Source organism: Vidua macroura, chromosome 6, assembly GCF_024509145.1.
Source record: "Vidua macroura isolate BioBank_ID:100142 chromosome 6, ASM2450914v1, whole genome shotgun sequence".
Lineage (NCBI taxonomy): Eukaryota > Metazoa > Chordata > Aves > Passeriformes > Viduidae > Vidua > Vidua macroura.
Window position 1 is genome coordinate 54,658,092 of NC_071576.1, and position 24,230 is coordinate 54,682,321.

Below are 24,230 nucleotides of genomic sequence, written 5' to 3' on the forward strand. Positions count from 1 at the left end.
AAAACCTATATAAATGTTGAAACTGATTTATTGGAAAATTAAAACTCCAAATTTAATCTCATGTTGAAATGATCACAACCTTATTTTAGAAAAACAGATCAGGATTCAAATGAGCCAGAGTACCTCTACTGGGTTAGTTTTGAAGCAAACAATTGCACACCCAGATTCTTTTTTTTTTCTGATTTATTTTACCCATTTCTGTTGATTATAGATATTCACTCAATGCTGGAATTGATCACCTTTAGTACAGCTGACAAGAAATGGAAGTTGCGTAATGAAGACAGAACAAGAATTGTGCTTGGGAACTTTACCAAATGGTATTCAAAGTTTACCTCTCTGCTGATGCCTCAAAATTCACTATTTCTTGTACTCATCACACATTGCAGAAAGGAAAATTACAACTCTTCTGGATTGCCATGACTTCAGCAGCCTAGCAGTAATGAGCTGTGTATCCATCTTTTAATAAAATTCCATATTCCACAGGCTCAGCTGAGAGATGATCACAAAGAGACAAAACAAGCTACAATGCAGTCCAGGCAAGTCAGAAATTGGTGAGTGAAATGTTTCAAACATTCCTCCCTAACAACTGAGCTGTAAGTAGGGGTGGTGAATGAGTACAGAGATAAATTCTTAAGTCTTACTTCTGCAAAATTTCAAACTTCTTGGACAATCAGCACCAAGCCACAATCTCGATGTCCTGCTTTAATAATAACCAGTATCATAATGTACAAAGTTGTGTATTTTTCTATATCTTTGTGACCCTAAGACAAAGACAAATGAATATTCTTGATGTAACCTGAGCTATAAATCAGGCATACCCAAAACCACAGCTGTAAATCAGGGACAAAAACACCTCTACAGAATGCTGGGAATGTTCCACTGCCACAGCACTGAACGTGACACAAACCCCCACAAATCACCGCAGAAAACAAAAAAAAACTGGCATTGAAGAAAGCACACAACTGCACATCCAAGAGAATTTTGAACTGTACCTCATTTAATAAACCAAATCAGGCCCACACAAGGTGTGAAACAGCAAATATTCAGAAAAACACAGACTCTTGGAAAAAGAGACTCCATCAGTGTGTCCACACAAATGAAACTTAATTAAAGACCTCATTAAAAAATCAAAGACCTAATAGATAAGCCTAAACTTGGTATATCCCAGCTGGAAATCCTGGTTGATACAATACTTACAGTTCAGTATATACACATGTATTTATATAATAATTTACTATAATTTTTTAAAAATAGAACTAAACAATACAAGAAAATTAGCCACTAAACCAATTTTCCAAATAACAGTCACCACCTGACTGCCGAAGACCCTTTCTCTCCTGAGCTGAACAAAAATAATTGTGTTTGGTACAATCTCTGGAGCAGCACCTTGGCTTGTCACTCACATATCACACACTTCTATTAAACAAATGCTCCACCTGGAGCTCTCACAACCCTGCTCTTGCTTTTACAGACATTTTTGCAAATGAGGAAACAAATATTAATTCCTACCTCAGTGTTCCTTCATTACAAAGAAATTCTCCACATAATTAGAATTATCATGAGTGTGTATGTTCTGTACTGTCTATTTTAACCATTTCACCTACACAAATATTTGTGAGCTCCTACAATCCCACACATCCACTAGATGGCTCTGACACTGCCTGCATGTATCAAAATTAATGTGTAAGACAGTTAAACAAACCAAAAATCTCAAATCTGTCTTCATGAGGCTGAACCGTGCCATGCAGGCAGAGCCACACACACACAATGTACAGCTGATAAAAGGAATTCTGGAATTCCTTACTGGTATGCAAAGACATCCAGCAGCCCAAGCCAAAGCCTGTTCCAGGTATTCCTCTCAGCTAACACAGTTAAATGCATGCAGCTGGCAGCATCCTTTGATTTGGAATGAGACTGGTCACTTTTCAAGGCTGGCACATAAAAAGCTGGTCTGTGTAAGAGATACTAATAAATACAGTCCATGAGAATCACAACTCTTCTGGCAGTCATGTTGATCTCATCCACCATTTAAACTGGTAACTTGTACGGAGGGGGTTAGATTTTGTGGAGTTTGCTCCCTCCCCCCCATCAATCTGCAAAACTATTGGAAAATCCAGGTGCAAACTCCATATTCTGAGCAGCCATCTTCACCCTTCTCCTCTGCATTCTGACCTCCTTTGTCATTCCATCTTCTCCCCACAACAATGTTTCCTGCTGCAAAGTCTGCAGGGAACTGATTTTATTTTCCGTCACCCACAGCATGTACACATTGTGTAAACTGAATGATCTGCATACACAGGTTTTTAAGTAACAGACATCCCTTAAACAAGGAAACTGTGCAAATGCTTGTTTTCCTTTTGAGGAATTATCAGTAAAAGACTAGCAAAGAATTAAAACAATTATTTCTATTTAACAGATTTACACACTAGTGTGTGTAATATCCTAAATAAAACTTGGAGATTATAAATGTTAAATAATATTGCAAGTCCAGTGATTTTTCACTTCCCCTTTAACGTCTCCACTATTTTGATTTTTTTTTAATATAAAAGTAGGTGGACACTTTTCCAGTTCTGTTCTTTTATTGGTTTTTTTCTTTGGTCATCCACGTTTATCTTCATTTGTTCCATTCAAAATGTTAGTGAAGATCTCTCATTACCAATTCTAAAATCAGACTGAATATTTAGCATTGAACAAACCTAAAAAAGAATACACAGGAGTGTTTCAAAGGGTCTGTTTTTCAAGAAGAATGTTCAACAGAACTCCCAATTGCTCCATTTCCCTTCTTCTGGTCCCACTTGTAATTCAAATTGTCAAAGATTATTTCTAACTTGCTTTTTAAAGAATATTTTTTTTCCTTTATGTTGCATTTGTTATTGCTTGGGAAATTTTCAACTATCAAAGATTTTCACTTAATTGATCTCACTTCAAGTATTTTGCTATGATTGCAGAATGGGAACAATAACTGCTTCACAAAATTTTGGAGTGCCTTTAGAAACAAAGTATCTTCAAAAATGAATTTATGTGCTAAAATTACAACTTAATCCTACAAACCTGTTTAAATTTTCCTCTGATTTTTTCCAGGTCTTCTTGCAGCTTATCATAAGTGGGGTCTTCATATGGGAATTTTTGAATCATCCCTATTAATGAATCCAGAGCCCTTATCTTTTTGCTAGAAAAAACAAAATGAATCAAATAAAAAGAAAACCCAATGATCCTCACACAGGATTTTTTTCAATTCATCAATATGAAAATTATACTGATATATAACAATCCAGAGCACAAAACCCAGCCCTCCATCCTTCTTTAATTCAACTTCTCCCATTCAGCCCATTGTCAGGTGTGTTCCATATTCTTAAATAAGTAATTATCCAAACTAGGCACTATTCCAAATTGGGAATTAAGCATAATTGACAGATTTAAGGCTTCCATTTCAACTTACCAGTCCAAAGTTGAGAAATATTCAAGAATCAACAAAAAATCTGATTAGATGACAGGTCAAAATAAAGAAATGCAGCCAAAAAGGCAATTCTGGTAGACAGATTAATCAAAATGGGACAAAAAAAAAAAATATATGAAGAGAAGAATGGAAGTCACAGTGAAATGACTTTAAGCATTTTTAACCTCACCTGTTCTTTTCATCTGTGCATTTCTGGAGCAGGCAGTGCCATGTCAGTGCAAACCCAAGGTAGCAACCAATCTAAAATTAATTTAAAAGAGTCATGAGGGAAAGAAAAAAAACCTCACAGGACACAGAGCATAGACAGTAGAACAAAATTAAAGCACTACACTGTATCTCACTCTTCAGGAAATTAAATCCTGGGTACACAAACATGTTTCCAAGCTGGAAAGGCTGACAAGTATAAGGTTACCCAAGCCACCCTCTCACTTGATGTGTCTAATCCTGCCTCCTTCTGGAGCTTTCTCAGTATTAGGAGATTAGAGCAATTCTCTCTTATGGTCTGCCCAGGACCATTTTGTACAAACCATCCCGCTCTGGAGACTGCTGTTTGGCATTCTCATCCTGTAGTTGTGACAAACTGGAGTGAACATATGGGACAAGTTGAGGTGCCTCCCCAGCAGTCTACAGCCCCTGAATTCCTAGGAATGGTTATTGATCCAGGTGTGCCAGCACACAGAGCAGAACAGGAACAGTGCCACAAACCCCCACAGTATCACAATTAACAAAGAGTGCACAAGACACATAGACCTGCCTCTTTATGTCTCAAGATTCCATGCTTTTCCCTATGCTGGGCCACAGGAGATGGTACTGAGGGGCATGGGGACCTTTAGCCATAAATTTCGGAAAAAAGATTACCAAAGCTCCATAGAGCAAATAAACAAAACACAACTGCATCTACTGAACTATCCAGCTCAAAACAGCATCTTTAAAGCAGTTTTATGGGTCCTCCTGGACACAGACAGAGCAGTGAAACACAGCAGGCCTCAGCTTAAAAATTTCTATGTGGCTGTAATTTTCTAAGGACAAGAAGATTCCAGTGCTGAAGAGTTTTCCCGTTTACCTCCGAGCCCATCTTGGCTCCGTGGAGTGCTCCGTACCTCCTGCCCTCAGCTATTCCGGCGTGGCTGCCCTCTGCAAGCCCCTCCTGGTAGCCCTCCCCGTGGAACCTGGGAGTGCAGAATCACAGCTTTGTTAATCTCCTGTCCAGCCCTCCCCGTGGAACCTGGGAGTGCAGAATCACAGCTCTGTTAATCTCCTGTCCAGCCCTCCCCGTGGAACCTGGGAGTGCAGAATCACAGCTCTGTTAATCTCCTGTCGAGCTCACAGTGCACGTGAGCGCCTCCAGGCAACAGAAGCATGCATCGCCTCCAAAGCTTAGAAATATCACATAAAATCAATTTAAATTCCAGAATCACAAGCTTGTCTTGGTTGGGAAAGACCTCTGAGACCATCCAGCCCAACCTTTGGATGATCATCACTGTGTCAACCAGACCAGAGCCCTGAGTGCTACATCTGGCTGTTCCTTGAACACCTCCAGAAATGGTGACTCCAGCGGCTCCCTAGGCAAGGCCTGGCAACCTTTTCCATGAATTCCTCCTTATGTCCAACTTAAACCTCCTCTGGTGCAGCTCGAGGCCACTTCCTTTTGTCCTGTCACTTGTTACCAGGGAGTAAAGTCTGGCCCCACATGGGGGGCTCCTGTCAGGGAGTTGCAGAGAGAGAGAAGGTTCTCCCTGAGCCTCTTTTTCTCCAGGCTGAGCCACCCCAGCTCCCTCAGCTGCTTCTCATCCGACTTGTGCTCTAGAGCTTGCCCCAGCTCAATTCCCTTCTCTGGACACACTCCAGCACCTCAAAGTCTTTCTTGTAGGGTGGGACCCAAAACTGACCCCACGATTCCAGGTGGGTCATGCCTCAGCAGTGCCCAGAACAGGGGGACGGTCACTGCCCTGGTCCTGCTGGCCACACTACTGCTGACACACGCCAGGATGCCACTGTCCTTCTTGACCACCTGGGCACACCTGGGCTCGTGTTCAGCAGCTCCTGGCCAGCACCCTCAAGCCCCTTCCCTCTGGGATGCTTTCCAGGAACTCTCCCACTATCCCGGAGCGCTGCAGAGGGTTGAGGCGGCCCAAGGGCTGGACCCGGCACTTGGCCTCGCTGACCATCACCCCGCTGGCCTCAGCCCATCAACCCAGCCTGGCAGCGTCTGTGCTGAGACCAATTCCCTCGGCAGCCTGTTCCAGCGTCCGACCATCCTCTGGATGAAGAACCGTTCCCTAATATCCAACCCAGCCCTCCCCCGACTCAGCTTCAGGCCGTTCCGCGCTGCTCAGGCTCTCAGAACGCGCAGAGAGGCGATTTTTCCCCGCCCTCCTCCTCGGGCTCAGCGCTCGCCTTCTTTCCCTGACGTTCCCCTGGCAGCTCCCAGAGGGACGCAGAGGCCCAGGGGAGCCCCGCGCTGCCGAGAAGCCGCTCTGGGGCCGCCGCAGGCTCCCTCTGTCCCCTCACCTCTGCTCCGCCATCACGATCCCATCGAACAGGTCGGCCATGGCGGCGCGAGGCCCGCCGGGAGCGGACGGCGCGCGGGAGGGGGCGTGGTTCATACTTCAGGACACGCCCCCTCCTGAGAAGCCGCTCCCCCGCGCCACTATGGCGTGCGGCCACCAGGAGGCGCCCGAGCACCGCCACACATCCCGGCCGCGGCCGTCCACGGGGAAACCTCGGTGTCCCAAAAATCCCGCCCCATGTCCCAAAAATCCCACCCTCTGCCTCAAAGCAGGTTGTCCAGACGCTCCCTGAGCTCCGCCAGCCTTGGCGCTGCGACCGCTGCCGTGCGGAGCCTGCTCCAGTGCCCGGCCACCGTGTGGTTGAGGAACCTTTTCCCGATATCCAACCTGAGCCTGCCCTCACGCAGCTTCAGGCCGTTCTCTCGGCTCCTGTCGCTGGTCATGGAATGATAGAGTTTGCACATCTCTCTCACGTCATATTGGTATCTGTGGCTTTCAAGAAGTGTATTTTTGGTGCGTGTGCCCACAGTTTTTCCCTGTGAGGGTGGTGCGGCCCTGGCACAGGTTGCCCAGAGAAGCTGTGGATGCGCCATCCCTGGAAAGTGCCCAAGGCCAGGTTGGATGGGGCTCTGAGCAACATGGAAAGGCGTCCCTGCCCCTGGAATGAAATGATCTGTAAAGTCCATTCCAACCCAAACCAGTCTATGATTCTAAAACGTAAATATTTTTGATGTTAATACCCACTCAAACTGTAGCGTGCTGTTCTAGGCTGCTCTATTAAAATACTTACGAGTTGTTACAGATCAATACTGGTCAAAGGAAACATTTCTATTCATTTACAAGCACGTGTTTTAAAGTTAACTTATACTATTTCTTTCCAGATACTTAATGAAAATGTGGCTCTGGTTCACACTATTCTGCCACCCTGGTGTTGGAATACGTATATCTTTGACGTAAAAAAGGGAAATTTTATTTAATTTATCAAGTTGTTCCCCATTCATATGCAAAGTACACTGGCAGAGTAGAAAGAGTGGCCCCCAAATTTTCTACCAACAGGGTTTCAGTGATTTGAGCAGAGGTAAAGTGGACACTATGACTTTGAATTGATTTATGGGTTTTTACACTTCCTCCAATGAAAGAAATGAAGACGCACAGTATCTCCTTTCCTGCAGCCTCCCCGCTCTTCTAACAACTCGTATTTGCACATCACAGCTTCCAGCTGAGACTTCCCAAGGAGACATTTGACACCTGAGCTTTAAAAACCTTTTAGGGCTGTAAAATGTGCAGTTGCAAATGAAAGCACCGCCATTGTCCCCCTGCCTTTGAGGAGCTCCGATGGGCAGGGGACAGGCCTGTGCTGAGCGGTGGTGCTGCTGTTTACATTCCCACAGAACCAAAGGTGCTTTTTTGGAGGTTTTGCACACCCGGTTCCTGCCCGAGTCAGGTGTCGCAGGGCAGGGGAAGCATTTCCCAGCAATCCTCCCACCTCAAGTCGAGATCTTGTCAGATTTCATAAGCAAAACAGCCAGATTTGGTCAGACCTGGGATGGGAAAACTCCAACGAAAACTGAAGCACTCCAGGAAGTGGTGTGGGTTAATTTAGCTCCTGGCATTCTTCCCTCTGTCTGAATAAATATTGAACCAACCTCTAACCATGCTGCTGCAGGAAAAATCATCGTGCTGCCGGTGGAAGAATGTAAGCCAAAGGCGTTAGCAAATAGGGTCACGAGAGAGCTCAATATGATGTTCCCAAAATGTAAGGTTGCCTGTCTTTGCACCCTTGAGAAATATTGCCAATGTTACACCCACTTTAAAAATCTCTCACTGGTTCAATTAAACTGTGTACCCTCCAAACTCCATTATTTGCCATGTTTCCTGTCAAATCTGTGCAATTTTTTAGCAGAAGAGTAAAAGTGACTTTTCTTTTCTTGCCCAAATTTTAAAAGTTCATTCTTATTTTATTTTGTTTTCTGCTTTGTTTTTTTTTTTTTGTTTTTTTTTTTTTTTTTAAGAAAGATCTTGAAAAGCGTTCAAAGAAAATATAGTGACTGATCAAAACCGGAAATGAAACCCCCTGAAATCTGAAAAGCTTTGAAATAAAACAACCTGAAAATCAGAACTACCTCTTCCAGCACACAAGAAGTGGGAACCATTCAGATGTGTGGCAATGGCTCAGCACAAAAGAGAATGGGAAAACACCATGGGAGATGTTTGCCAGCCAAGAAATCTGCTGTTCCTGTGTCTCACAGCATTTCCAAATGGAAACATTCGGACTCTTTTCCTGCCAGAAACTGACATCGTTTTCAGGCAAAACGCACCACTTTTCTCCCTGGCAGCACTGGTTAGAATGGTTTCCATTTTTAAACGGGAGCAGACTTCTACCCACAGGATTTTTTTGTCAAAGGAAGTGTCAAAGGCTCCACCATCTCTGGAGGTATTTAAAAGATGTGTGGATATGGCATTTAGGGAGAGACAAAAGAGTCAAGCAGATTTCAGTGTTGAAGATGATTTTCTCTTTTATTGGAAATATACACATTACACTAACAATAATGCACAGAAATTTAAAAATTGGCTAAAAATTGGCTATTGTTGGCTAAAATTCTGTTGATTATAAAGCTTCACAGGATTTGTTACAACTAAAAAACCCACCTTCAGAAGTATATAAATAGAATTTTGAGCATAAATAACAGTAGCAAAATAAACAGATGTATGTATTCAATAAATTAATTATAAATATTGCATTGGCAATGAAGTGCTAGGTCAGAAGAACACCAGTATTTCCAGTAGAGCTTTTTTTTTTTTTTTTTTTTTTTTTTTTTTTTTTTTTTTGTACAGAAATCTCTATTATAAATGAACCTTTGGAAACAAGTAGTATCCCTGAACCATCCTTTTTTTTTTTCCCCTTTGGCTTCACCTTGGTTATTCCTTTATTGAATCTTTTCAGAGGGAGAACAGAACTTGAAGACATTGAGTGCCTTGGCCAGAGGCACTCACAATCCCTTCTTGCAAGGAGAATCCTGACCCAGTTCTGCAGCTTTTAACTCACTGAACCATCTCTCCACTGATTCCCATGGATGCTGAATCAAGCCTTGAAGTGACTTGAAAGAATTTCTGATGGTTAAAGGTTAAACACAAAAACCTATTTTACGACTGATTTGACCTATACATCTGTTCTCAGTGTTTTTCTCTGTTTGCTAATGACATATACATGCTTATATACAACAGAATCTTCATTTAAACATTCATTTGAGCTGCTCATTCCCTACCTGATGAACATCAATTCTAGCCCTGGGCACTCTTCCAGCCACACACTGAATCCTCACTGATTTTAATGAGAACTCTCTGCTGGATGATTCTGATGCCACAGAGAACATAATTTAGCCTACAAAAGAAATCAACGATCAAGTTTCCCAAAGTACTTCTTAGCAGTAAGGGAAGTGTGAAATTTTTTCCTTTCTTCTCTTATTTTCTAAGGGAAGAAAAAGTACAATATACAAGCAGATTTGTTTTTTCAGTAGTATGCTTTCCATAGAAAGTTTTCCCCAGAATGTTGTTAGCAGCCTTTTAAGAAGCAGCATTAACTCAAGTTACATCTGGTAGGATGTTTTCCTTCGTCTAGTTTTGCTCCAAGTGTTTGAGTTTGAGGTCTCTGAAGAGGAAAAAGTTTTCTGCATTTGCTCATATGAGCAGCTAAAACAGGTGAATATATGTGGAAGTGAAGCTGGCGTAGAAAAACTACAGTTATTTTATCACCACCTATGGAGGAATTCTGATAAGGCTGCTAAATTTTTCACATTTAATTCTTCTTTTCCAAACATAACTATGGATAGGCAATTCTTTAGACTATAGAACAGCCTCTTGGCACTCATCTCTTACAGGTACAACAAAGACGAGGCTGGCTCCATACTCAAACACACAAAAAAGTTCCCAAATATCACTACACAAAAAGCTACAAACCCTGCAATACTCTTAAATATTTCTGTGAAAACATGTGTGGGAGCACAGTCAATTCTGGAAGCTGGGGCTCTTCACTGGGGACAGTTTGGAGGCGATGCCAAAGGGGTCCATGCTGTCCGTCTCCAGGGGCGAGGAGAAGGCCTCTGGCTCAAAGGCCTGGCTGTAATCACCATATTCACCAAAGTCTGCTGACTCCATGGGCACAGTGTTGATCATGGGCAAGAAGTGAGACAGGGGAAGGAAATCTTTCCCCTTGTACTGCTGTCTTTGTTTGGCACTGCTCAAAGACACTGATATTCCATGTTTTTTGGATCTATACACGTTGTAGCCATCTGGGCGAATCTCCTCCTCAAAGGAACAGTCTTCAGTGGAATACCTGAGCTGAAAAGCAAGGAATAGTGAGAATTACAAATATGCCCACCAGGCTGGTTGTATTCAACCGCAAAACAAACCTCAGATGGGAAAAGTCCTAGTCCCTCAGTGGGGGTATCCTGGCTTTCCCAATCCCTATTCTATTCTATTCTATTCTATTCTATTCTATTCTATTCTATTCTATTCTATTCTATTCTATTCTATTCTGTTCTGTTCCAGAACCCCTGAAGTTCTTTCCATGTCCATCCAATTAAATAAGCTTTTAATCCTGGGATGTGCTTCTCCACAGCCACCACACTTATCCTGTCTGAGCACTGGGAAAAAAGTCTCAGATGCCAGAGCTGATTTAGATGAATTGTCCTTAATTGCAGTTATAAATCCTAATCCAAATATATAACTCCTGCTTTGTTAGAGATTTGCCTGTGCAAGGGCTTCAGGATCAGGTCTGTAGAAAGGCAGAGTGGCCAATCAGTAAAACAATGCTAAAAGGTAATTTCCACCTTTTTCCACTCAGAATTTACTGAAATTGCCAAAGACCCTTTTACAAAGTGTCATTTTCATGTTAACATGAGAACTGTTGAATTAATACCAGCACAAGTTAGGATTTTGTACAGAAGAATGTATTTTCTTAGGTATGAATTTGTAAGATTACATTTGCAATGGCCTGTACAGATATTACAGATATTATATACCTGTAACATATTAAGTTATAAAAATAAATAAATAAATAAATAAAATTATATTTGTGTATTGAACCCATATCAGCAGGTCAGACCTTTCTAGATCTTTACATCAGTACTGTCAGTACTGTGTTTCTTACAACTCTATTGCTATTTCAGTCTCAGCTACTGCAGGTGATTGAACCTTGGTCAACAAAAGAGAATTGCTGATTATGTCTCAGTCTGCAGAGACAGAAATGTCCTTACATGAATGTTCTGTCTGTCTGAACAGAGAGCATATTCAAGACTTTTGAGCCTTTCTCAGACACTCTCAGTAACATGGAGTAAAATTAAGGGCATGCATTTCGTTATCTTTCAAAAGCATGTTTTAAATTAATAAAGTAATTTTAAAAAATTATTTCTTCAAATAAAATGGTGTAATATTTATCCTTACACACACATTATATCTCATAAAAATATGTGTATATGATAAAAAATTGGGGCTGGATTGTTGGCTGTCTTTATGAGTGCTCAGCCTCACTAAAAAGGATGATGAAATAAAAAAGATTCTTGCTCAAGAAGTGCACATTACAAAGAACAGATATTGATTGAGTCTCTGTGTCTCAGCTATACCTTTCCCTGTTCACTACACTGGGATGGTCTTCAGTCTGTTTTTTTGAACAAGTACCAAACAGACTTTTTAAATATTTCCAGTTTTTTTTTTTCCCCCCAGAAGGAGTCATGGTATGTCAGTAGATTCAGCATTTCCCCTAAATTACTGACTACAGCACACAGCACATTTAAAAACCAACCCCAGTCATCAGTTTTCCAATGTCAAAACAGGCCAAGCTGCAGGAGCACAGGTTCAGCCCCCAGACACCGTGTTTGCCCTTTTGTTCTCCCAGTCCTGAGCGTGGTGCTGATAAGGTAAAGATTTACCTGCAGAGCTGCCTGGCTGGGCTGTGAGCACAGAGGTGACAGCAGGTGTCCCCAACACGGAGGTGGGACAGCACAGCTACACGCTGTTGTGTTTTCAGAATAAAACCCCAGCCTGCATCTAATACGCTACACCAACAAATGCAGTTCCGGTCAATGTGTATGCCTTCAAAATGGTGCTATACGAAAGGCAATTTAAAATTCTGTGATTACTCAAGTTCAGCTGGTAGCACCAATGGGAGCAGAATCCAAGCTCTGATTTGGATATGCATTAAAGAATTAAGCTAATAATTGAGCTACCATATCATCTGAACCTATGCACCTCATCTCAGCCTCGACTGATTTGAGCCCAGAAAAGCAACGAAATTCAGAAAGAAAGGCTTAATTCTGTGTTCTGCATTCTTAATTTCAACCACATTCAGAAACACCAATATTGCTGTTATTAAAGATACTGGGAGTTTTGAGAATGGGCCAAGTCCTTTCCTGATTAAAATCAGCAGAAATTTTTCTGAAGTAATCAAAAAAGAATCAAGCTGTATCTTTACTGTGGCATCATGAAAAGCCATTGCTCTGTGAAACTCAGGCTTCTGTACAGACTAAATCTGAACTGCACCTGTCAAATTCTAGAGTAAAAAATGTATTCACATGCCTTAAAAATGAGTTTATGTCAATGACTAGTTGCTAAACCTAGAGAAAAAGCTGATCTAGTGGCATCAGAGGGGCATGTAACTCCCCTGCATGTTATAGCAGGGCAGAAGTGAGGCAGTGGAGAAGCATCCTTTCCCTCTCAAAATCCTTGTCTGCAACTTCCTAGGAGATGGCAACCCATGTTCCTGGGAGTTGTATGCCTGGCAGCCAGCTGTCTGCAGCTCTTCTCCAAAGGAGCAATCTCTTTTTATTTTTTTTTTCCCAGAATACCTGGCCAGAACAGTGAGAAATTACTCATATTCTACAGCAGAGCTTAATCTATTCCTGCAGCAGAACCACAGTATCCCACCGATGAGAATTTTAAACCTGAACGCAATTTTGCCCTGGGCTGTACTTTCAGTATATTTTGGCAGGGGACACGCAAAACGTCATTTACTCTAAATGACGTTTCCTTTCTGCCTTCTAACAATCCCTACAGCCTTTCGGGCAGAGAACCGCAAGTCCTAGGGAGAAGAGGCGGGGAGGTGGGGGAGGGACGGTGGCGGACACCTGGAAGCTTTGTTACCCCATTATTAGACCACGCCACTGTTCCAGAGCGGAAAATCCCCCCGGGGACAGCAGCGCGGGTGCTCACCTGCCCGTGCAGCCGCCCCGCCTCGTCCATGCACAGGTACCGGGAGCTCTGCACGCCCTTGATGGCCACGGTGCGCACGGCCACGGCGCGGATCTCCAGCAGACCTGCGGGCAGACAGAGAGAGGGGACAGCAGTGTCACCCCCGCGGCCCCGGCCCTGCCCCGTCCCCATCCCCATCCCCATCCCCGCCGCCGCCACTCACTCTGCGAGCTCTGGCTGCCGGCCGCGTCCACCCGGCCGTCGGCGCCGATACGCAGGAAGCAGCTGAAGAGCCCGTGCTTGCTGGCGGTGTAGAGGTGCCGCAGCCGGATGGGCTCTCCCCAGCCGTAGTTGAGGTGCGGGCCGGCGTCGGGCAGCGGCAGCGGCAGCGCGGAAGCGGCGGCGGCCGCCAGAGCGAGCAGCGCCAGCGCGGCGGGGCGCAGCCCCATCCCGGCGCGGCGCCTCGGGGCTGTAGCACGGCCGCAACCGCCCCCCGGCCTTTTATAGCTCGCCGTTATCAGCACCATCGATCCGATATCGGCCGCATCCGATATAGAGCCCATTTCATAGCCGGATCGGTCACTCCCCCGAAAATATTAAACGGGTGACACCCTAAAGTCGCTTCCTCCGCATCCGCATCTCCGAGGTCTCTGCTCCTGCGAGGCTCCGGCCGCGGTCCCAGGGCACTGCATGTCCAGCAGCCCCGATGTGGCGCCGGGACGGGGACCGGGGGTGGGCGTGTGTGTACCCAGCCCACCCAGTGACAGGAGGCTGCCCCGCGCCCCGCCGCGGCTCAGCCCCTGCCTTCGCCCTTGCCCGTCCTGTATTTCATTTCCCTTTTCAGAAATCAAAGAGTTGCTGCCTAAACCTGGGCTCGCTCTCCGGTAGGGGCCGAACGCTGGAGGAGCGGGACAGCCGCTCCCGGTCCCGGGCAGTCGGCGGGATAAGGCCGCACACGGCGCTGGTACAGCCCGGCCTGGCCCTGCAGAGCCCGGTCCGGCCAGGTACCGGCGGCTGCAGGTGTCCCGGCGCGGCTCCGGGCTGGATCCCCGCCCGGCCATCCCCGGCCGTGTCACTAGATGGAGCCTGGCCCCTGGGATGAGGTTGCCTCGCCTCGGGGGAGCCGCTCTGGGGGCGCTCTCCAGCTCCTGTTTGTCCCCACTTCTTACAAAGAGACTGGGAGGAAAAAATCCTGGGTGAAGTAAAACTGCATCGCCCGATTTAAGCTTCGGACGGAAATTTTCTTCTGGTCTGCGCATGGATTTTTTCCACGTGGGCTCCTCCCAGGGAGTTTGCTCAGAGAGTGCCCCTGGAAAGAAGACGACACCAAAATTTGGGGGTTTTCCACCGTATTTGCATCTCAGACATATTTAAAGGGATTGCTGCCGACTTTTCTGCTGTACATCCAAAGTAATTGTTGAAGGAATTTTCTCAGATTCCCAAAAAGAAAACTGGTAATTTCATAAAGTAATTTTTTTCTCCCCACAGGACATTAAATGACAATTCAACAAGACATAATCCCACCTCCAGACCATCTTCTCTGGAACACAAAGCTTCGGTTAACTTCCACATACTGTTTTTATATTTTGCTACTTTTTCACTTTCATCCTTTTGTCTCTGCACTTGCATCTCCCTCCACTTGCATCTCCCTCCTGCAAACACTCCCACAAAAAATTTTTCTTCATAAGCAATCTTAGCTCAGTGAGGATGAGCACATAGACAAGCTACACAAAAATACAGAGGCTTGTAGGATGATATCTTGCACTTATTTTCATGTGCAACTTCAGGTGTATTTAACTGGAGTTAACGACATCGATCAGTCGCATTTGGATGATCAGGGTCTTGAATAACAAACTCACTGGGAGCAAGGGATTGAATCTCATCAATCACTTCAAAAGCAGTTACTGCTTTTGATTAGCTTTGGGCATTTTTTGGTGACCAGCTTGAAACACCTAGAAAAGAACCTAGTTTTTCCCTGCATGATTGCTTAATAATTAAAAAGGATTAAGACCACTTTTCAATCAGGTGTCTCCTGCTGCATCCTCCAAATCATGTGTGGGCTTTCCTACAAGTTCTGGTCTTCCTTACATCACGGAAGTTCACAGTATATTATAAGCCCAGTAAATAATACTAAGGCATGCAAGTCCCTAATTCTTTTTTTCCTCTGCAATGTTATTACATGGCTGCTACAAAGGCAGTTCCTGCCCTGCAACCCTGGGCCCCACAGCAGTTGTGCATGTAACTCATCCTGGCATTCTTCAAGGTACTGAGCACCCACCACACACGCAGAGGTTATGGTCTGAAATTAATCTGAAGGACTTTAGTTCAATTTTTCTGTGCATCTCAGTTAATAGAAGCTGTTTTATGATCACTGCTTCATCTATACTTTAGTGGGAACAATAATCATGATTGCAAGTTTTATTTTCTTCATCAAGAAGTTCAGGCTTCTTTCAAGCAGTAAGGAACTGATGCTTGGAACTTGTTCATTCATCTCTGTGAGGATCAAAAATTGAGGCAGAAAGGGCAAATCACTTGCACTAAATGATATCTCAAATCAGTGAAAAAGGGGGCTATAAAGGAGAATTTCGCAGCAATTGATGGAGAGCCTTTAAAAATTATTTTTGTTGTTGCTGTTGCTGATGTTGCATGGCTTGATGTTAAAGGGTTCGTGTCTAATCAAATTGAAACAAAAATTAAGCACTTAACTAATGTTTTGGAATGGCCTCCCTTGTTAGGGCAAGGTTCCAACCTAAATGATTTGTCCAAGATCCCCTATAGTCCCTGACAGAGGTAAGTGTCTGCAAACACTTAACTAGACTGAATGGTGCCAATCCTATCACAAAACAGCTGCTGAAGAGATATGGGTTGAATATACCCTGGAAGTGTTCATTTCTTATTGCCTCTGGAAAAAAAAAAACAAAAAACCAAAACCTAGATGATTAACTCAGATTCAGGTAACTTATTTTTAACTAGAAACTAAAGAGGGCTTATTTTTAGCTAGAGATAAATGAGCTAGTGAATGTCACTGAATTCAAAATACAAGAGTTGCGACACATTATTTTAATTTCAGTTCCTGTCTGTGTCAGTGAACTTTATCATTTATTGGCATGTTTTATCAAAGTTCAATAGAAAGACACATGCCTTTGCATGTTCCTACAAATGCATTTGCAGGAAAAAAGATGTTTGCAGAACAAATGTATTATAGGGTAAATCCCACATTCACTTCCAGTGCTGGACCTGCTTCATGCAACAAGGAAACCTGGTAGTGTCGGATTTTCTGCTTTTATGAGGATAGGAAAAACAACCAAAAACCCAGGAGGAAAGTCTTATAGAACAAAAATACCTCCTAACCAAACATACACAATTGCAAAAGCATTTTCACCTGTTGCAATGGATCATTTATTTCCACTGCACTTTTCCATGTCCCAATGCAATTTCTGCAGAACAAGAAGTCCAGATTTCAGCAATAATGATGTTGAAGTGAATGTGTTTTGGAAGAATAAAATTAGCTATAATTAAAAGTCAAGCATCCAGAGATACTGAAACACACCAAAAAGATAACAGAGGGCTTGTACCATACTGGATAACAATATCATTGAAACCTACTGAAAAGAAACTAAGGAAGGTGGCCACAAAAAATGGTGAGGAAATAGGACCAGAAGCCAACCATGAGTCAAAGTTGGTCATAGCAGGCTACCTTGTGGTGGAGATCAAAGGAAGAATGATATAGGTGAGTCACTCAAGGCTGAGTGGGGGTCAAAGTGTGATAAACTGGAGGTGTTTAGGATGAAGAGACATCTTCTCAGTTATGGTACTTTGTAATATCATGGTGAAAACTTCGGTTGTACGAGTCACTGCAGGAAGAGGGAAATACCTCAGAAACATTGAAGACTTTCTGCTTCCTTTGGGCTGTCTTTGGGACCTCCTGCAGATTTTGTAGTTGGGATTACACGAGTGTGATCTAATATTACTTTTGTGAAGAGATCTGTCAGTCTTCCCCCTTTTCTCTGAAGTGAGAGGTGGGAGAATTACAGAGGCAGCAAATACTCTAAGGGCAGTAAGGTTCCAGGCAGGGCTGGAGATGTCAGTGCTAATGCTGCCGGTTTCTGGTTTCTGCTATGGTTCCTGCCAGTCATCCCAGAAGTGACAGAGAAAAGAAAATTATTTTAACCGTGGCAGAGTGCCAGCAGAGCAGTCCAGCCTTTTCTCTTGCTTTTGGTGGAGAAGAATATGTCAGGAGAATGAGGGAAGGCAGAAGTGAAGACACAGAACACTGTGATACGCAGTTACTCGAGCACGAGCTTGTTCTATAAAGAGCCTTATCAGCACAGCACAAGTTAAAAAACCTGCCTAAGAAGGAGAGGTTACTCCACCATATGTCAGGGACTGGTCTGCTTCCCAGCTGCTTCTGCAATCCAAGAGGCATGGAGGTGACAATATTTCTCCCCGGGCTGTGAATGAGTGCAGAATTGAGATTCCACAGCTCCTGCTGCGTGCGCCCACTGACAGGATGTCATAGGATCAGATGAGCACTCTCTGAGTCTCTCCCCTGATACCACAGTCCTCAGTGAATTTGTAGGATTCAAATGCATCAGGGCCTTATATGTTTTCCAAATGATCCACTTCCAGAGGGGTTCTGCTTCTAAAACTGCTAAGGAAGGCCAACACGCTGGGGAAGTTGTTGCTACTGCAATTGGTGTGTGTTGTTGCTGCTTCTTTCCAAGGAGGACAGGCAGACAACCAATTTCAAATATCTCTCACCATTCTGTTATCTAATGCTTCCTCAGCTATTGCTATCAGTCAATGCATTCCAGAGAGCAATACTGAGCCTGGAATCGACTTGGAGCTTGCACAGTCAAATGATATCTTCTGGTTAGGTCTGCTCTAAAGCTCACAAAATTCCCACCAGCTTCAAATAGCCTAAATGCTTTTTTTTTCATCATTGTAAGCCATTATTTCATGTTTTAGAAGTATTTTATCCACTCCAGTCTTTTCTGTGTGCTATGAAATCCTTCATAATTCTTCTATAGAAGAAACCTTACTGATTTTATGGGATCATATTTGGTACTGTGCTTCTCCAGCATAAAACCAACAAAAGCTGTGTTTTTCTTATGTTTTTATTTCTTATGTTTTGATCAGATCTTCATCCTGCAACAGAAATGAATAATTGCAGGTTTCTTTGCCAACAAATTCCATTTTGATTTCCAGTTTGACCTAGGGAGCAATGCCCCTGGACTTTGTTTACACAATGTGTTTGTGGAAATCATAAGGGAAACTTTTGTAGAAGAGGGTGACTCTAGATCATCAGCTTCTCAGTCAAATGTGATATCCTTGGAGCATTTACCTGTATTCTTTCCCTGACAGTGACTAAATAATGTTGTCTTTATGACAAGTTCCAGCTTCACTGGAAATATTTTTCATTTATTAGACAGAGAACAGGAGAAGAAGATATACCACAAATGCTTCAAACTTGCAAGAGTGCATACTTGGACCTGTGGTCCTGTACAAATACATCTGGACAGAATTGATCAGGTGGTCTTATTCAGCCTGATATAGTGACAATTCCCACAAAATCACCCCTGAAGAGCATAGTAGGGAGCCAGGATTTGCAAAGACTTTGGCAACAAAACCAATACAGGCCCATTAAAACAAACCTGACCCAGGAATAATTTCACTGAGTGAAATCTGGGATGAATTTGTCCCACAGAGGTCTAACTTTCACTGGAGGTGCATTGTTAAGAGGGACACTGAGCCAGGGGTGCTCAGGTGATGCTTTTTTGGGAGTCAGAAGAAAGAAGGAGAGGTATGAAAGGGGCTTAGCTCTGCCTGTCTGTTTGGTGAGACACTGAATCTCTCCTTTCCCTTGAAGTTAAACCACCTCAGAAATGTGATCGTACCTTTGCTTAAAGGCAGATGTTTTCTCGAAAACACCTATGATAATAATTCTGATTTGTGCTAAAATTGATACTACAAAGTCTTCTAGTCATGAAGATGGTAATAAATTACATCACTAAAGTTATTTATTATGCTTTTGACCATCTAAGTGGTGTTTTAGCTAGAATCAGTTAGGCTCGACTGAGAAAGTGTGGGAAAGTTGTTATGGTTTATGTGATGCCAATAATCAGATCACCCTACAGGGGCAGATTGTTCCTACACAGGTTAGCTCTGGATGCTCAGCCCTGTTAAGACTGAAGGATGTGAAAGGTAATAATCCCTGTCTGGGGAATTCCCAGTTTGGATAGTTGTGGCATTTATTTTTTTTATTTGAGCTTCAAATACTTGATGAAGATCAGAGAAAAATGAGTGTGTGCTCAACACATTACAACAATTTCCCATATTGTGAAGTAACAGAGGTAGAAAGGGAGTTAAGGAAGCCAGCTAGGACTCATGTTTTTCTTGCTGTCGTATATTTCATGCTACACTGCTGCTTATCACTACTAAGAACTGCAAGGCACCAACAGAACTGTATAAATTGATAAGAGATGTAAATGATTATCAAATTCAGCCCACGAGTGCTTATTCACCTGCTGTCATCACCTTTGATTATGATGATACTGCAGGAAGGACTGAAATGGTGAAGCCCTTTATGAAACAGTCTGAACAAATATAAACCTGAAAACTAGTACAAAGTTTCCTAATCATTAAGACTGTTAATATTTTGCACACAGACATATCCTCAGCTTCTGGAAAGCAAAATGATTCATCTGAGTCAACAGATGTCTAACCTTTCACTTTAGCTCATACCGTAGGCCTAAAACCCTGGAGAAATATCTTAGAAAAAATAAAATTCTCATGCAACTCCTCCAAAATCTGTTTAGTACATGGAATTACATCACCTGGGTTTTAAAAAGTGCAATGATATCTTGCCTCCTTTCTCACAAGACCCCCAGACTCAGTCCTTAACATTGGTGACAACCGTGTAGGAAGTTTTACAATGACTTTGCTCAAGAGAGAGGAAGATTATTAATGAATTGTTCTTCCTCTTAGAGGTCACGGGAAGTAATTTTCATCTGAAATTAAGCCTAAAGCATAGCCTGGATGTAGCTGCACAATTTGTTATGAATTGGGAAACCAAGTAACTTTCTCTGATGTTCCTTATTGCAACTGGTCCCCTTTGCTGCCACCAAACATGGCTGTGGGACATTTAGGGTCAAGAATTGATGGGCAAAGGTTACTGAAGCATCCTGCCAATGCAGCTAAAAGTGACCTTTAGCTGACAAAGCAGAAGTAACACGGGATCTAAAAGAATGGTATTCAAATAGCCAGTCCATGCAAAACATTGCATTTGGATTGATCCTAATCAGCCATAATTTCCTACTTTAATGGCCAATTAAAAGGCCATTTGAAAGTAAGAGAAGCAGAACAAATCAGCATGGAAAGAGCCTGCATGGTCTTTAGAAAGTAATTCAAGTTTACTTAGTTTTTACACATCTGACTAGTGAGGAAACGAGCGAGTAATGGATGTCTTACTCCAAAAGTAGTTCAGCTTCATTCAATAACTTGTTTCAGCAAGAGATAAAATCTGAAACACCACTGGAAAGTTAAATGAAATAGCTACATTACCACAAGGTATTTATCTACCTAAACATCACAAATATTGGAAGGAATATAGAATCCTCCACTATCTAGTTATTGTTTGTTATGTACATTGACTTGCTATAAGAAGCAGAATTAAACTCAATGTTTTTTGTGTGTATTTAGAACTGTGATCAGACATGTAATGGTTATGACAATTTTATTTTACCATTTTAAAATGCCAAATATTTTTATGTCAAAGGCATCTTTGATTTGTTTTCCTTTTTCTGGAAACAAAACTCCTTGAACATTTCAAGCTGAAAGTGAGAGCCCCATTGCCTCTGGTTCTTTCATGTCTGGAGGTAGCAGGAAGGTCCTTGCGTGACCAGAGGCAGAGAGCCCTCAGTTGCTGAAGTGAGGATTGAATGATTAATCAGTGTCATCAAAGCAGACAGATGCGCTGAGGATGGAAAGGTGGAGTCCATGGTGGCTCTTTCACATGGCTCAGTGTGCAGTTCATACACTCTGGATTGTGGATCTGTGGATTTGGGGATTCCTTTTGCCGAGGGGGCTGTAAAGACAGTCACACACCACACACACACACACACACACACTCTTCCCCCAGTTAATTCAGAATTTAACCTGGTTCAGAACATTTCCAGAGCAGGGCAGGAATCCTTCTCTCCATGTGTGGGGCACCAAGGTTTCAATCAATAGTAAAGGCTCCCTGAGACCTGTCTATTGCTCTTTATCAGAGGCCTCCAGCAGATAAAGCCTGTCACAAAACAGCTACTGATCACTGCCACTGCAGCCTCGCTGCAAGGCAGGAGATGCCCTTTTTCCCATTGCCTGGACTAACAGGACACAGATTGCCACCAGTGTGGTTTGGACTCAGCCAGGCGGATGTTCCATCAGCTGTATAACAGAAGGAAGGGAGTAGCCAATACTAATGACATCGAGAGCAGCAGAACTGTGACTGAGCCCTGCACAAACCTTTTCAATTCATGGCTCCAGTGGCAATACCAGCACCTTTCTCAAAAAATAGTGGTCCCCAAATTTATGAGTTTTTCTCACTCACACAGGCAGCAATGACAACCCTTTGCACAGCAAGTAGCAGATATGAAACCCCACTGATTAATCATTCAACCCTCACTCCAACTGCCTGACTTATGTTCCCTGTAGAGCTGTAATTTAAATTAATATTTGTAGTTGAGTCCTGTTGAGGCTTCATGAGAATGAAGGCTCCATATTTCCTCATGTCTTTATGAGCATGAAAAAAAGCGCAACGATGTCATTTTCCCTTCCTCACATAACAAGATGCACAAGGAGTGGATTTTGTAGTCCCCCAGGCTGCATTTATTCCTCTGGAGAGTCTTGCTCCCTTTACAGCTGTGGACACACATGGCTCCAGCTTTTCCAATTTCAGATCAATGAGCCACCCAGCAAAGAGCCCAGAGTTGGCAGGTCCTCGGCATTCATCTGAATGAAATGAAAGGGAGCTCAGTTCTTGGCTCCAGTTTTCTGTCACTTCATTGTCATTCAACAAAATGAACCAAAGAGAAAAGCGATCAATCCATAAACTCATGAAGCCTCAGTCTCCAGCTGTCATCAGCTTTGAGCCCCCTCCATTGATCTTATCTGTTGCAGAGTGATTGAAAGTAATTTGTTTTGGTTGAAAGTAATTTGTTTTGGAGAGTAATTAGATTATCTCTTGGAGGGCTTCCTACCTGGTGACCCAGTGTTTCTCCTTTGCTGGCTGCTCATTAACATCAATTACCATAGAGACACTCTTCAAAGGAAGGCTTGCATGGCCCAGGGTGGGGAACCTATTAAGAAATATGCTTCTCATTCCTGCTAGGAGATAATAAACCTTCTGGTGTCACACAATTATTTGTAGGTCAGACACATATGATCCCACTGGGGCTTAAACCTTCCTTTTGCCATTCGGTGTGAAATGTTTAGCAATTAGGAAATGAGCTGGATCTCTCTCTAATGGTGTATATTTAATAGAACAGGCTCAAGCATAATATCTGGGAACATTTCCTGACTCTGGATGAATACCCCACACTTGCAGAAGTACTGGGACATCAACTAAAGTTCACATCTGTAGGGGAAATTGCATAGAGGCTCAAAAGTTCATACTCTGATTCTTGTCCCCAGAATCACCTCTTTTTAATTGAGACAATTTATATGGTTATGTAATTGACACAGCACTGATAAGCATCATCATAAAACCGGTATCTATTATTTTTTCCTGCAAAAATATGGGTGCCAAATGAGTCGTTGCCTGACTGGGACATTTACTGGTAGTGATTGCATCATTACTACTGTTCTACCCAACAGAACAACACAAAATAAAGAACCATTGTGATCCACCTTTTGGACCGGGTCTCTTTTCAGGCACAGCAAGTCTGAGTAATAAATGGTCTTGGCTATGCCTTCATTTACCAATATTCAATCCAAAATTTTCTCTTGTTGCATCTGATTTCTGTGCTGCTCAGGAAGTAGGAAAAAAATATAGAGGGAATAGAAATTATCTCTAAAGATAATGTTGGCTCGTGTAGATGTAGTGCAGAGGTCCCAGAGTCACTGAAAGCCCCAGGCTGGCCCTGGGCATGCAGGATGATCTGGGCTTGACCACAAGGAAGCTGGGGGAGAAACGTGGCGAGAACATCCTTGTTGTGCAGCTCATGGTTGCCTGGTCCATAGGGAGAGGAGTTTAAGTTGGGGCAGCCTGAGTCATAATGGCTGGGAATCATCACCGATGCCTGTAGTCATCAAACCCCACCCTTTTAGATGATCCTGGTTCTCGAGGTTTAACTCCCTACTACAAGTCCTTTAAATGGCTTTTCTGAAGAGCTGCTAAATGCTAATGTCTGAAGTAAATAACTGCCTCTTTTTTTTTTTCATTTGTCTTGTTTGAGTAATTAGGTCATTATATCTGAAAGTGATTGTTTCATGCCAGCCGTGAGCGAATAATGAAGACCTTTGATGAATCCAGCGAGCAGCATGTAAATGTGGGGAAGGAATGCAGAGGCAAAGGAATGACCTTTCTGGAACAGAATTTCTCCTCGCGCCACCATTTTTATCCACATGAAAGTCAGTTACTGCATTTACTTTTTCCTGCTGTTTGTATTCTTCAGTGCTTCCTTTTCCTAATAAAATGCACATTGTCCAGAGGGTTTGCAATGTTCTTTAAATGGCTACTGCTGGTTTGTTTGTGAGCCAGCCAGTGGCTGCCTGTACACAGCTAAATGTTTCCTCTTTCCACAGCTTTCAAGGAATGCTTAGAACTTAAATATTTCATCAGATTGCATTTATATAATGTTGATATTAATGCTGAGCTATAAGTGATCTCTAGCCACCCCTCCAGATCCTAACCATGGAGATGAATGGAGGTAAAAAAGTAAACTGATTTTATTACTCATTCAAGTGGTAGTTAAAAAATAAAACACAAGGATCAAATATGCAAAATAAATAACCTTTTGCTTCTCATGACTGATCCTCATAGGTAAGGGTGGATTGACTTATTCCAGTTAGCAGCACATGTGAGAGTGACTGTG

The 24,230-nt window shown here is 43.0% G+C and overlaps 2 protein-coding genes across 2 annotated transcripts; both read right to left on the reverse strand.

Annotated features, from left to right (window-relative positions):
* Nucleotides 1-976: 976 nt before the first annotated feature.
* Nucleotides 977-6,034, reverse strand: LTO1 (LTO1 maturation factor of ABCE1). The gene is made up of 5 exons (XM_053981292.1): nucleotides 5,969-6,034; nucleotides 4,521-4,626; nucleotides 3,627-3,697; nucleotides 3,052-3,169; nucleotides 977-2,696 (listed from the first exon to the last, which is right to left on the reverse strand). Exons 1-5 carry the CDS (start codon nucleotides 6,007-6,009, stop codon nucleotides 2,628-2,630), a joined length of 405 nt encoding a protein of 134 aa, XP_053837267.1. The 5' UTR covers nucleotides 6,010-6,034; the 3' UTR covers nucleotides 977-2,627.
* A 3,722-nt stretch (nucleotides 6,035-9,756) lies between these two features.
* Nucleotides 9,757-13,601, reverse strand: FGF19 (fibroblast growth factor 19). Its single transcript, XM_053981144.1, has 3 exons — nucleotides 13,376-13,601; nucleotides 13,174-13,277; nucleotides 9,757-10,305 (listed from the first exon to the last, which is right to left on the reverse strand). Exons 1-3 carry the CDS (start codon nucleotides 13,599-13,601, stop codon nucleotides 9,973-9,975), a joined length of 663 nt encoding a protein of 220 aa, XP_053837119.1. The 3' UTR covers nucleotides 9,757-9,972.
* Nucleotides 13,602-24,230: the final 10,629 nt, after the last annotated feature.